This window comes from Sesamum indicum, linkage group LG4 (genome assembly GCF_026168435.1).
Source record: "Sesamum indicum cultivar Baizhima isolate 11 linkage group LG4, ASM2616843v1, whole genome shotgun sequence".
Lineage (NCBI taxonomy): Eukaryota > Viridiplantae > Streptophyta > Magnoliopsida > Lamiales > Pedaliaceae > Sesamum > Sesamum indicum.
In genome coordinates, this window is record NC_142660.1 from 8,458,092 (window position 1) to 8,471,873 (window position 13,782).

Below are 13,782 nucleotides of genomic sequence, written 5' to 3' on the forward strand. Positions count from 1 at the left end.
TGGGTGGTATCAGAGCAGGTCTACGTTTCTAGGGTAATGATTGTGAGATGTCTTTAATGATTGAATTGTTTAATGTAGGATGGCTTCTCAAGGTTGACGTGCTGACCCAGTAGCTAGTAGAGAAGAGTCAGCGGATCTGTAGAGGGCTCAGTGGCACCTGCAAGTTCAGGTGGGGTAGAAGTAGGTCGAGAGGGTGTTGGTGTTGATGCTCCTATTCCTCCCGGTGGTGTTCCAGTGGTTGGATTACCACCAGAGTATGCACAGATATTTCAAATGGCTTTTCAGGCCCAAGCACAAGCACAAACGCAGTTACTTGCACAAGCACGCGCATCCACTCCAGTGCCAGCACCAGTAGTCCCTACAATTGATCGTAACTATGAAAGAATCAGAAAGATGGGGGCCACAGAATTTGAGGGTACGCTAGACTCAGAGGTTGCTGAGAGATGGTGGGAAAAAGTCGAAGATGTGATGAACTTAATAAATTGCACTCTAGAGGATCGACTTAAGTACGTTGTTTCTTTGTTCGTGGGTAATGCCTTGATTTGGTGGAGGTCTGTAAAGAGGGGATATGAGCCAAGGGAAATAACTTGGGCTGAGTTTCAGAAAGAATTTGATGATAAATACAGACCCAAGATGTACCGAGACAAGAAGAGGATGGAGTTTCCGAATTTAGTGCAAGGGGATGATCAGACAGTGGCAGAATATGAACTCCATTTTGCAGCATTAGCCAAGTATGCACCAGAAGCAATAGCGATGCAGGAGGATCGTTGTTACCGTTTTGAGCAAGGGCTACGACCGGAGATCAGAAGAGGTCTCGCAGTCAGAATTACAAATTTTAAAACTCTTGTTGAATCGGCGGTTCGGATGGAAGAAGCAGTAATGGAGGACAAGAAGAAGGGGGAAGAGAAGAGGAAATCAACATATGCAATAGGGGAATCGAGTAGGTTGACCAAGAGGGGAACCGGTCGCTCATTCTCAACGGGAAGTGGGAGTTTTACACGTGGTGGTCCCATTTTTCGAGGAAGTAGCGGACAGAGGTTCGGTGGATCCACGGGCTTTAACAGGGGTTCGTTTGAACGCAGTTCATTTGCTACGCCTTCTACTGGATCAGGAAGGAAAGCTGGACCGAGTTATGGTCGAGGACCAGTTTTTCCTCCAAGCTGTTCTACCTGTGGAAGACAACATCAAGGGCCATGTTGGCGACGGGAGGATATACCCAAGACTTGCTATCGCTGTGGAGGTAGAGGACACATAGCCAGGAACTGTTCTAGTCAGACTATAGGCGTGGTTGAAAGTGTTGCTAGTGGGACCCAGAGCCAAAGCAATGTTGGGAGTAGTGACAGGGGAACTGGGAGAGGCAGAGGTAGAGGTAGAGGCGCGGGTAGCAGAGATAGGGGCCACGCCACTAGTAGCGGTATGAGGGGGGTTGGAGCACAAGTTACTCAGGGAAAGACCCAGGCAAGGATATATAACATTACTAGAGAGGAAGCCCCAGCATCGAATGACGTGATATCAGGTACGATATTGTTATATAACATTGCGGCTTATGTTTTGATTGATCCTGGCTCTACACATTCATATATTTCATCCGAATTTGCATCTAAAATACCGGGGGAGAATAGTTCGTTGGGATGTAATTTGATGGTTTATTTGCCCGTGGGAGGGGGTGTGATAGTGAACAGTGTTAGAAAAGGGAGTTTAGTGAGAATCGGAGATGTAAATTTACCTGTAGACCTTATAGTGCTAGATTTGAAGGAGTTTGATGTGATTTTGGGGATGGATTGGTTAGCGCAACATAAAGCAATAGTTGACTGTTATAAAAAGGAAGTGATGATCGAATGTTCTGGCGAATCAAAAGTAATATTTGTGGGGGATCGTCAGGTAGTACCAGTTTGTGTAATATCAGCCATGGAGGCAAGACGATTGATGTTAGAGGGTTGTGAAGCATATCTAGCCCATGTGGTAGATACCGAAAAGGTTAATCCCGCGTTGGAAGAAATCCCGGTAGTGAGAGACTTCCCTGAAGTATTTCCTGATGACTTACCAGGATTGCCACCGCATAGAGAAGTGGATTTTACCATAGAAACTCTTCCGGGAGTTGCCCCAATTTCTATTGCGCCGTATAGAATGGCCTCAGTGGAATTACAAGAGCTCAAAAAGCAAATCGAAGAATTATTGGGGAAAGGGTTTATCAGGCCGAGTACTTCGCCGTGGGGAGCACCAGTGCTGTTTGTGAAGAAAGATGGAAGTATGAGGTTATGCGTCGACTACCGTCAAATAAATAGGGTAACAGTGAAGAATAAATATCCATTGCCGAGGATTGATGACCTGCTAGACCAGTTAAAGGGAGCTACAATAGTTTCAAAGATCGATTTGAGATCTGGTTATTGGCAGTTGAGGATAGCAGAGAATGACATACCGAAGACAGCTTTCCGTACTCGTTACGGTCATTATGAGTTCTGGTGATGCCTTTTGGGTTAAAAAATGCACCAGCGGCATTCATGGCATTGATGAACAGTACATTTCAGGAATATCTGGATTACTTCGTTATTGTGTTTATAGATGACATTTTGGTATACTCGAAGGATAGAGATGAGCATGAGCAACATTTGAGGATAGTCTTACAGATTTTGAAAGAGAAGGAGTTATATGCTAAGTTAAGCAAATGTGAATTTTGGGTAAATCAGGTGGTTTTCCTTGGGCATGTAGTATCTGGTGATGGGGTTATGCCTGACCCTTCAAAAGTAAAAGCTATTATGGAGTGGAGAGTACCAAAGAATGCCACTGAAGTCCGAAACTTCTTAGGGTTGGCTGGATATTACAGGAGATTTATTGAGGGTTTCTCTATAATTGCCGGTCCTCTAACCAAGTTGCTCAGAAAGGGGGTAGAATTTCAGTGGACGGAACAGTGTCAACAAAGTTTTGATGAGTTGAAGAAGAGACTGACCTCCAATCCGATTTTGGTTTTGCCGTCTGGTAGCGGTGGATATATAGTATATACAGATGCTTCTAAACAGGGTTTGGGATGTGTGTTGATGCAAAACGGAAAGGTAATTGCTTATGCATCCAGTCAATTGAGGAACCATGAATTAAATTATCCTACACATGACTTAGAGTTAGCCGCGATTGTGCATGCACTGAAGATCTGGAGACATTACTTGTACGGAGAAAAATTTCAGATCCTTACTGACCATAAAAGTTTGAAATATATCTTGACACAAAAGGAATTGAATTTGAGACAGAGAAGATGGATAGAATTGCTGAAGGATTATGATTGCACTATTGACTTCCATCCAGGGAAAGCGAACGTGGTAGCAGATGCCTTGAGTAGAAAGAGTTCAAGTACATTAGCCAATCTGGGGAGGCACAATCAGACATTGCTGCTGGAGATGAGGTCTATGAATACGGAACTAGAGATTGATCAGGTAGCGGGTTTGTTTGCAGCCTTGCGAATTAAACCAGACTTTGTGGATCAGATCAAAGAAGCGCAGACTCAAGATCCTTTCTTATTGCGAATGCTGGAAAGAATAAGACTTGGTAAGAAAACAAATTTTTCAATAAGAGTTGATGGAGTAATAGTGAATGGGAGACGAGTTTGTGTGCCTGATACGGATAGGTTACGCGAAGCGATTTTGCAGGGAGGCTCATAATGCACCATATGTAATGCATCCTGGTACTACAAAAATGTATCGAAATTTAAGACCCTATTACTGGTGGCAGATAATGAAGAAGGATGTGGCTGAATTTGTGGCTAAATGTATGACATGTCAGCAAGTAAAGGCAGAACATCAGGCACCAGTAGGTAAACTGCGACCTCTATCAATACCAGAATGGAAGTGGGAGAAGATCACTATGGATTTTGTCGTGGGGTTGCCACGAACATTCAATCATTTCTTGCCGGTACAAATAACTGATTCATTGGATAAGTTAGCTGGGTTATACATTTCTGAGATACTGAGATTACATGGAGTCCCTATATCAATTGTGTCAGACAGAGATCCCCGATTTACGTCATGCTTTTGGGAAAGTTTACAAAGGGCATTGGGCACAAAGTTACATTTCAGTACCGCATTTCATCCTCAAACAGATGGCAGTCAGAAAGAACGATCCAAACCCTTGAAGATATGATGAGAGCTTGTACAATGGAGTTTAAGGGCAACTGGGATGATCATCTACCTCTAATGGAGTTTGCATATAATAACAGTTTTCACTCTAGTATCGGTATGGCTCCATATGAAGCTTTATATGGAAGAAGGTGTCGCAGTCCGATTTGTTGGGATATAGAAGGACTAAGACAACTAGAAGGTCCTGAACTGGTGCAGGAAACAGTGGAAAAGGTACAGGTAGTTAAGAAGTGTTTGAAGGCAGCACAAGATCGACAAAAAAGTTATGTTGATCAACACCGAAGAGAGATGGAGTACGAAGTTGGTGATAAGGTTTTCCTGAAAATATCTCCTTGGAGGGGAATTATGAGGTTTGGCAAGCAAGGGAAGCTGAGTCCGAGATATATGGGACCGTATGAAATTATTGAAAGAATCGGACGACTGGCGTATCGACTAGCATTACCAGCAGAGTTATCACAAATACATGATGTTTTTCACATTTCGATGCTGCGACGATATCGGTCTGATCCTAGTCCTATTATTCATGAGCCGGAGATAGAGATTTCTGAGGAGTTAACATATGTGGAGGAGCCTGCAGAGATTTTGGATAGAAATGTAAGGAAATTAAGAAATAAAGATATACCGATGGTAAAGGTAAGATGGAGTCATCATTCCCCGAGGGAAGCGACTTGGGAGGTTGAGGAGCATATGAAAGAGAAATATCCCTATTTATTCCATTGAGCGGGTAAGTTACTTAAATTTCGGGGACAAAATTTTTATTAGGAGGGGAGAATTGTGACGTCCGTAGAATTTTTTACGTAATTGGGAGACTAATTGATAATTATTAAAAATTTAAATTTAATTAGTAAATAAATTATAGATTGAATTTGGAATTTAATAACACTTGAACGGATTAAATTGGAGTTTATTATAATATTTGGAAGTAAATTATACTAATTAGGAAATTAGGAAGGATACAATGGTAATTATCAAAATTATAATATATATATATAAAAAAAAAAAAGGAAAAAAGGTGGGCAGTGGCATGTGCTGCCACCGCCTCACCAATTATTAAACATATATATATATATAAGTATGTGAATTGAAAGAGAAATTACATATTAACACACACACCCACATTTACACACGCCGACGCACACACATTCGGAAAACAGAGGTACGGATTTTAGAGTTTAATCTTTAATAATTTAAATAATTATATTATTTAATTAGTTCATTTATTAAATGTTGATTATATTGAGCGGTGAATTATCTAATTGGAGTATTTTATAATTTTGGCTATTTAAATTAGTGTCGTATTAAATATCACAATTGCTATAAAAATGATATAGTTGGGTAATTAAAATATTAGATTTGTTAGATTTGATTATTACTATAGCTAATTTACACAATTCCATCGGAATGATTAACTAAATATGTAATTCTATGTATTGTTGCTTAATTAAATTGTATAGCAACGGTAAATTGACAGGAAATTCATAGAAATACTTCGGAAGTTATATTTTAGAAATATTATGTTATTAAAGAGGAAAATGAGGTTTCAATGGTAATATAATTTACGAATGTTATTAAAAATGATAGTTATAAATATATAAGGGGTTTGATTAAGTGAGTTCTTATGAATTATTTGGTAAATTAAATATATTGATTATACGTATTATAATTTATTATAGGACGTGACGACAAGGTAGAGAGGGTTGAGCAGTCCCTCGTAAAATAGAAGCATTTCGGGATATAAGGTAAGTATAGCTAATTGGATTTATATATAATATATATCTATATGTGTAGTATTGTATATATTATATATATTGGTTTCTTGGATGCGATCATGGACTTGGCTTTATATTATTATACGTGGCTTTCGTATATTGATTGTTTACATAATTAGTTGTGGATTATTTGAATATTGATGAAATTGTTACTATGTGGTATGTGATGGTAATGTAGAGATATGCGGGATATGATTATGCGATAATCATATAATTGATTGTTGATGAAATCAAATTGGGAGTTGTTATTGAGAAAGTGATTATTATAAAGAAAAGAATGATGATCGTGAATGGAAATAAAAGATGATGCTTACCTAGTTGGAAACACAGTCAATGGTTTATGAAAATGTGATTGATATTAAGATATGAAAAATATGTGAATTAAGCTTGGTACCATGGCGCGTAGGGTACCGGGGTATTTCGGGGCAGCAGGGAATATCCTGTGCTTGTTAGCTACACACTGGGGTGGTGTGGGGGTACCATGTTTGTTGTGATGTCCTGTGCTATATTGCTACACAGCTGAAGTAAAAGAGTGTGGGGATATCACACAACGGGTATCCTGGGCTGTATATGATATGATGATGGCCGGCGAAACCATTGACTGATGTACTCCAGTTAGAGTAAGTGGGGCCCTTAACTAATAAATGATAATGAATGAATATTATGTCGTGGATTGATTTACAGCTGTGAGTATGTATTGTTGCTTATATTTGATGTTGCTGTATGACGAATGACTGTTGTCGGTATGACTGCATGTACGTGAATCTTTGTTTGTGTATATATATATAAATTGATCAGCTATACTTATTGAGTTGGCAGCTCATTCCTTGCCACGTACTTTTCAGGAGATAGGTCACACTAACTTTGAGCGGTGCCGTCGTCTTTATTAGGTGGGTCAGCCGTGACTTCTGAAGCCAAAGTTTTTGATTATTGGGTTGTAAATATTCTGGTCTTTTGTCGGGATTTGTGTTTAAAAGTTGTGGTATGATTTTTCTTGAGGTTATGTACACGAGAACATGTAGTGAGGGTAAATATTACTTTTGGTGATATATATTATCTTTTGTGACATATAATATTATATTGATAAATTGGAATTTATTTTACTGATTGAAATAGAATTACTTATAGAATGAATTTTGATTAAAGAAAGGATGAAATAGAAATGATTAGATGTAGCGAGTAGCGGGATGCTACAGTATAGGAGATATATCCATCATATACTGATAAGGGACGGATTCTATCTTGAAATTCACTGTCCTCAATACATAATCTTACACTGGAATAGGTATATAATGACCACATCGAAGACACAGTCATCTCTCGCTAGATCCAAGATATAGCCATCATATTCATGCAACTATCATGATTCCTCAAGTCCAAGGACTAATTCTGTATTATCGAAGCCAGGAATTCAAGTCATACCGACCAAACCTCCAATACTTCCATATGACAATTCCCGTGAGTCAGTTCAATCAGCTAACAACCTTGTCAACTAATCCACTAAAATTGCATAGACATCGCATGTCTGTCGTCGATGAAACACAACACTCATCTAATGAATGCATTACATAGTACAAGCCTCTATAGGACTCTCAATGCCCAGTCTCGAGGTCCTCGACTTGAAACATTTCAGACCAACCCTCAGAAGTTTGTTACATAGCTATCATCCAATGCACAACCCAACTACATGGATTATTCAATTGGTCTGTGGGCATTTTTTGTGATGTTAAAACACCGTTCAACGTAAATAGTAAGCACAACAAACACATGGTACCACAGATGAATGCTTACTATATTCATCAAGATAATATCACATTCATTAATATTGCTAAATGGTTTCCAAAACCGCCAGTCCAATTGGCTTTCTGGTCACCATTTCTAACAATCTCCCACTTGACCTAAAGCCAATTGCCCATATCCCTCAGACCTATCTGAGTGAGCAATATGCGATACCTACTTGGTCTCACGGGTCTATCATATTTTTTACCAAAATGATGCAGTCCAACCGCACGTCACCTCTTTGTACCATCGTTTGAAACTGATGGTGGCGTCTAAGAAGTTTTCTTGGATCTGTGATGAGATTTCGGCCCTTTTGCTTGGGCCATTGCCTAGTTGTTATCCTCCGGGTAACTACAGGTTTGGTTATGCTAGGCTCTACATTCAACGATTGAATGTGGTTTTTTCATCTAAAACACTTTCTGAGCAACTATTAAAGTTACTATACATTTGACTTCCATGGTGAAAACTATTGTGGCATCATGCTTGAAACTATTCCAATCCACTACATCACCATTAAGTCTGAATGTACATTCAAATTGAGATTAGTCACCATTCACATATAACTGAAAGGGAGTATTGCCACAGCCTTCCAGAATCAACTCTCCATTAACTTACATGAAGAACGCTTCTTTAATCCTTATTTAGGCACTAAAAAGTAATCTTGACTACTATGCAGTGCCTTCTCGATACACTCCCAATATCCATTATTATGCTCAAAGCACACACTACATTCGGTCTAGTGTATCGGACCGCATATCTATGTTGTCAACGGCAAAAGACATAGGGGATGTCAAACATCTTTTCAAGCTCCTCATCAGTTCACGAAGACTGAGACATGGAAATCTTAACCCTATGATAAGGAAAAGAATTCAATTCCTTCATGGAAAATTGTGTGAATAATGTTTGTGCTTCAGTGTTTCCCACTATCTTCACATGATTCCATGTGAGTAAGACGTTCACACCTGAAACACTAGGAACACAGCTAAGCTGCCACTGACCTTCTAAGTCATTCTCAACTTTAGTCTTACCCTGCATAACTTTGTCTAAACTAATATTCCAGATACAGGAAGTTTCAAAACTAATTTGTAATCCATATCGAATCTCATGGCTCCAAGCCATTCATCTAACAGAATGTCCTACATCACTTCTCCTTATGTCTTTGGATCATAATCCAATTGACTGGTCAGACTCCAAAACCTGTACCTATTAGGTAACTAAGGTGTTCTAGTCATCCCTCAGGAGGCTGGAATATAGTGAGTTAGCGAAAGAATTCAATTACAAATAATGTTTGCTACATTTGACTGAGGTGTCTCTCCACTTGATTCCTCAAAAAGCTACTCCTCACATCAGTTATCCAATGAAATTCAATTTTCCTTAGGATAACAAATGAACCTGTACAAACCTAGTTTGCCTCGTACTAGTCCCTTAATGTATGCAGGACTATCCCATATACTAAAGTACATTGTGGAAACAAACTTTTCATGCCACATGGGCCAAGGTAGTTTAGTATAAGAACAATCGATCCAAGTCCAACAAGGTTCGATCCCTCCTTTACCAGAGACACCGTTCAATTGTGGCACTCTATGGAAGAACTCCACTAAATCAGAATTCCAATCTCGTCAGATATTTCAAAAACTCCCACTAAATACACACTACCTCGATCTAATCGAAGGATTTAATTTTGCAACCAGTTTGGTTCTCCACTTCAAATCTCATTCTCCGAACTTTCCAAAGGTCCTTAGACTTGTGAACCCCCTTCTGGCTTTGTGTATTCAGTGACTCATAGATATCTAATTTGATCTAATTCAATAGACCATTGGCAAGCACACTTTGTCCTAGACTCGTTGAATTCAATCCTCATCTTGCTCAAGAAGGACTAGCAAGCTTGTAGAGTCAACTTGTCTATTTCTAGACTCGTTGAATTCACCAACCTCCTTATCCTAACTAGAGAAATGTGACCTACCTTTACATGCCAGCTCTGTGAGTTTATCTTGATTATCCATTTGAACCATTGTTTTGAGCACTCATAATCCAATTACGAGATAGTGTTGAAATAATTACGTAAACAACCTAGCAAACAAGAATAACCATTCTTTTCCAAATGAAATAACCATCATTGATCAAAATCATGTAATCCATATTGTCCAACAACGAAAAACATAATTTGATCATGCTAGGTTACATAATTATGTCATATAAACTTTATTGTAACATGATCACTAACAACTAAGATTATCTGGTCCTTTAATCAAATAGCAACATCCCTGCCATTGCTAAGTTTCAGGACTATGTCTCGGCTTTCTACTCCTTTTCACCACCTGCAAACCATTTGCAGATTTGAGCTTTACAACTGGTATCCAATACCCAAGAAGTATAATAGCAGTCATGTTAAGGGTCAATAACAAATTATACCTTGATTATAGAGGATGGACTTTCTCTCTTCTATTGCCCCTTTTCATGGCAATTAATGCAAACATCTTTTGGAATCCATGACTGCCGAACCACCTTGTTCTTCCCTTTGCCCATGCCCAGCTGGGCAACAGGAGCGCTCTAAGTGCTTGCAATAGCTGATTCTGTCTTACCCTTCTTCCTCCCCCAACGTCCGGCCCCTTTGCCTTTCGCTTCAGAAGTTGAAGCCTCCCTTACCAATACTGACGACGCAGGTTTTTCAATCGTTGCCTCGTACTGGACCAACATATTTATCAACTCATGAATGTCTTTGTCAAGTCTATTCATTTTATAGTTCACGATAAACGGGTGAAAGGAGGGAGGAAGAGACTGAAGAATCACATCAATATACGTCTCTTTTTTGAGATCAGCCTTGAGGTCCTTGAGCTTCTCCACAAGATAGCATCTTAATCCCATGCTCCTGTACAAAAGACCCTTCAATCACCTTGGTACTGAAACATACTTTTGTCACAGCATATCCAATATGCCGGTCCGATAACCGCATAAACTTGGCTCATGCGGAGCATTATCGATTGGACATCATCATGCCTATCGTACTATTTCTGGATGTCGTTGATCATTGACCCCAGTGCGATACTGCGAACTTGCTGGTTGTCTTCATGCCACTACTCAAACGTCAAGCGTTCTTCGCATGTGGACCCTTCCAATATAGTCTGAGGAAGAGACCTATCCAGAACATAGGTTTGGTTCTCAAAATTTAGGACAATCCTAAGATTTCACAATCAACTATTTGTCATTTATTCCATTAAATTTTTTAGTCTCAAGAATTACAGTGAGTGGATTCTTAGACATTTTCATCAAATGTAAACAGAAATATATTAGATTATTGTAATATTATATATCAAGTTTAAGACTTGGTCTTCAGTCATTAACTCGTCCCACTATTTGTTCAAAAATCCCACCACTCTCAAGTGTGGTTCTCTGGGAAACCATTTTCTAGTGGGCTTGGAGTCCACAAATGCAATTCTCCATGCCCCAGCTTTTACGATTCACACGAAAAAAGGCTTTATGGGAGGTAACCTATACCATTCTCATCCAATGAGATCCCCAAGGTTTTTTGCCTCGCCTCTTCACGTGATCCCGAGGACTCCAAGCGAATCACGTACTCAGCGTTAGGCCCGACCCATCAACCAAATGAATATCTTAACTTCCTCCCCCCCTCGACTGGGGCGACAGGGAAACAGGAGTATATTCCAATCATTCACAATAATAGTATAGCTTTCTTCCATTCCAAAGGTGCCACGACTCGTGAGACCATGAATGAGTGAAAGTAGCATCAACACCATATTATTGTGGATGGAAGGCTTGGATTTAATTGATCTAAGCCCAAATACTAATTAATTGATCCAATCAATTAATTACGTCAAACCTAATAAATTTATCCAATTAATTTAAAGGTGTTAAGTCCAAAAATTAATTCATCTAATAATTAATTCTTGAGCCATCCATCAAATGAATTGCTAAATAAATGATACAATCATTTATATATATTCTCTTTGAATTAATTAAATTAAATTAAATTAATTTGTTTCTTCTTGAATTAATTTCAAATTAATTCAATCAATTCCATAGTGATCTGTGTGACTTTTTAGGTTCACCCTCAACTAAACTTGGGCTTGTGTCCAACTTAATGATTAATTAAATCTAATTTAATTAAATTATTTTCAATTAACCTTTAATCGAGTACCATCGGGAACGGTCCTTCCATCATCCGTCTCCCGATCGAAGTCTGCAACTATGTTGAATACTTGAGATGCGTTTACTCTATTGATCGATAAAGAAAATCATTTCCTATTCGACCAATCGCTATGGCCATAGACTTAGAGAATCTCAACCATCTCAAAGCATATAGGACATATATCCATCATATACTGTTAGGAGACAGATTCTGTCTTGAAATCCACCGTCCTCAATAAATAATTCGACTACACTGTACAAGGCTTATAATGACCACATCGACGACACAGTCATCTCTTGCCAGATCCAAGATATAGCCATCATATGCATGCGACTGTCATGATTCCTGATATCCAAGGACTAATCCCGTAATATCGAAGTCGGGAATTCAAGTGATACCAACCAAGTTCCAAGATTTCCATATGACGATTCATGCGAGTCAGTTCAATTAGCTAACAACTTTATCAACTAACACTAAAATTTCATAGACATCCCATATCTATCGCCTATGAAACACGACACTCATTTAATAAATCCAATACTTAATGCAAGTCTCTATAGGACTCTCGATGCCCAGTCTCGAGGTCCTCGACTTCGAATATTTCAGACTAACTCTTAGAAGATGGTTTCACAACTTCCATCCAATACGCAGCCCAACTACATTGGTTATAAAATTGGTCTGTGGGCATTTGTTGTGATGTTAAAACATCATTCAACGTAAATAGTAAGCACAACAAACACATGGTGCCACAGATGAATGCTTACTACATTCATCAAGATAATATCACATTTATAAAGATTGCTAAATGGTTCCCAAAACCGCAAATCCAATTAGCTTTTTGGTCACCATTTCTAACAGGGCCACCTGCAATCATTCGAATAACCCCTTTGTGATGAGGGTTGTTGATGCTAGTCTTGCCTCCAAATGGACTATTATGCTCTTCCCCTGAGGGAGCTTCAAGGCTGAAAATTTTTACTTGCTTCCGTTTTTCAGTCTCTTGTTTTCTATATGGCCCCATCCCCCGGGGTTTCACCTAACAAATGTACTCCTACATATATCCATTCTAGATAAGCCTCTCAATTTTTAGATGTCGGCACTTTTCAGTGCTATGACCGTAGTCATTATGAAAATGGCAGAATTTGTCTTACTTTGGGCGTTGAGGGCTTTCTCTCCATGACTTAGGATGAGTTAGTAGACCTTTTCCTGCTATTGCCATAAGGGCCTGAATCATGGGTAGTGTTAGAGGGGTGTACACAGCATGAATCCTCTGGAAGGGTAGTTTTTTGTCTTCAAAATCAATTCGAGGCTTCTTGGAGAAGACCTTTCTCGTACTTCCTTCCTTTTCTCTCCCTGGTTTTCCTTTTTAGAAGCGTGGGCGTTTTTCATGTTGATGTATTTTGCTGCACGAGCCAAAACTACGTTGAACATGCAAATGAGTTTTTTGGCTAAGGACTTGAAGAAGTCCCCGTCCAAGAGTCCTTAAGAAAAAAAACGTTGGCCTTCACTTCTTACGTGGCAATGGACACCTCTAATGCGGCAATGTTGAATTGCTGTAAGTATACTTTCAATGGCTCATTGTCTTTTTGTTGTACAGAGAAAAGCCTGAGTTCTGTCCTTCGGAGCTTACGACTGCTGGCAAACTAGTGCAAGAAAAGGGATCGAATATTTCTTGAAAACTTATTATCACTTCCTCCGACAATTGATTAAACCACTGCTTCTGTCCTAACGAATGTGGTAACAAAGATACGACATTTAATTCCATATGTGTATCTATGCAAGAGAGTAGCATTCTCAAAACGTGAGAAATACTCTTGAGGATCAGTCGTCCCGTCATATTCAGTTGGGTTCTAGGCAAGGAGGTATCTCCCTCCATTGGGCCTTCTTCTACTCCTCCCTCAAGGATGACAACTTCCCTCATAGGAGCTTGACGTTGCCATTTGTTCCCGAATTGTAACCACAACCA

At 39.2% G+C, this 13,782-nt stretch overlaps 1 protein-coding gene and 1 long non-coding RNA gene across 2 annotated transcripts; both read left to right on the forward strand.

The window, feature by feature from the left end:
- The first annotated feature begins 273 nt into the window (after positions 1–273).
- LOC148788392 (uncharacterized) lies at positions 274–2,466 on the forward strand. The gene has a single exon (XM_088880048.1). The coding sequence runs from the start codon at positions 274–276 to the stop codon at positions 2,464–2,466; it is 2,193 nt and encodes a 730-aa protein (XP_088736174.1).
- Positions 2,467–5,228: 2,762 nt separating this feature from the next.
- LOC148788393 (uncharacterized) lies at positions 5,229–6,952 on the forward strand. Its single transcript, XR_016065340.1, has 3 exons — positions 5,229–5,280; positions 5,798–5,863; positions 6,739–6,952. It is a non-coding gene; the product is annotated as an uncharacterized LOC148788393 (long non-coding RNA).
- The last annotated feature ends 6,830 nt before the right edge of the window (positions 6,953–13,782 follow it).

What these genes read in the sequence shown, in the direction of transcription:
- LOC148788392 (XM_088880048.1), top strand. Translation starts at nt 274, where the DNA reads ATGGCTTTTCAGGCCCAAGCACAAGCACAAACGCAGTTACTTGCACAA.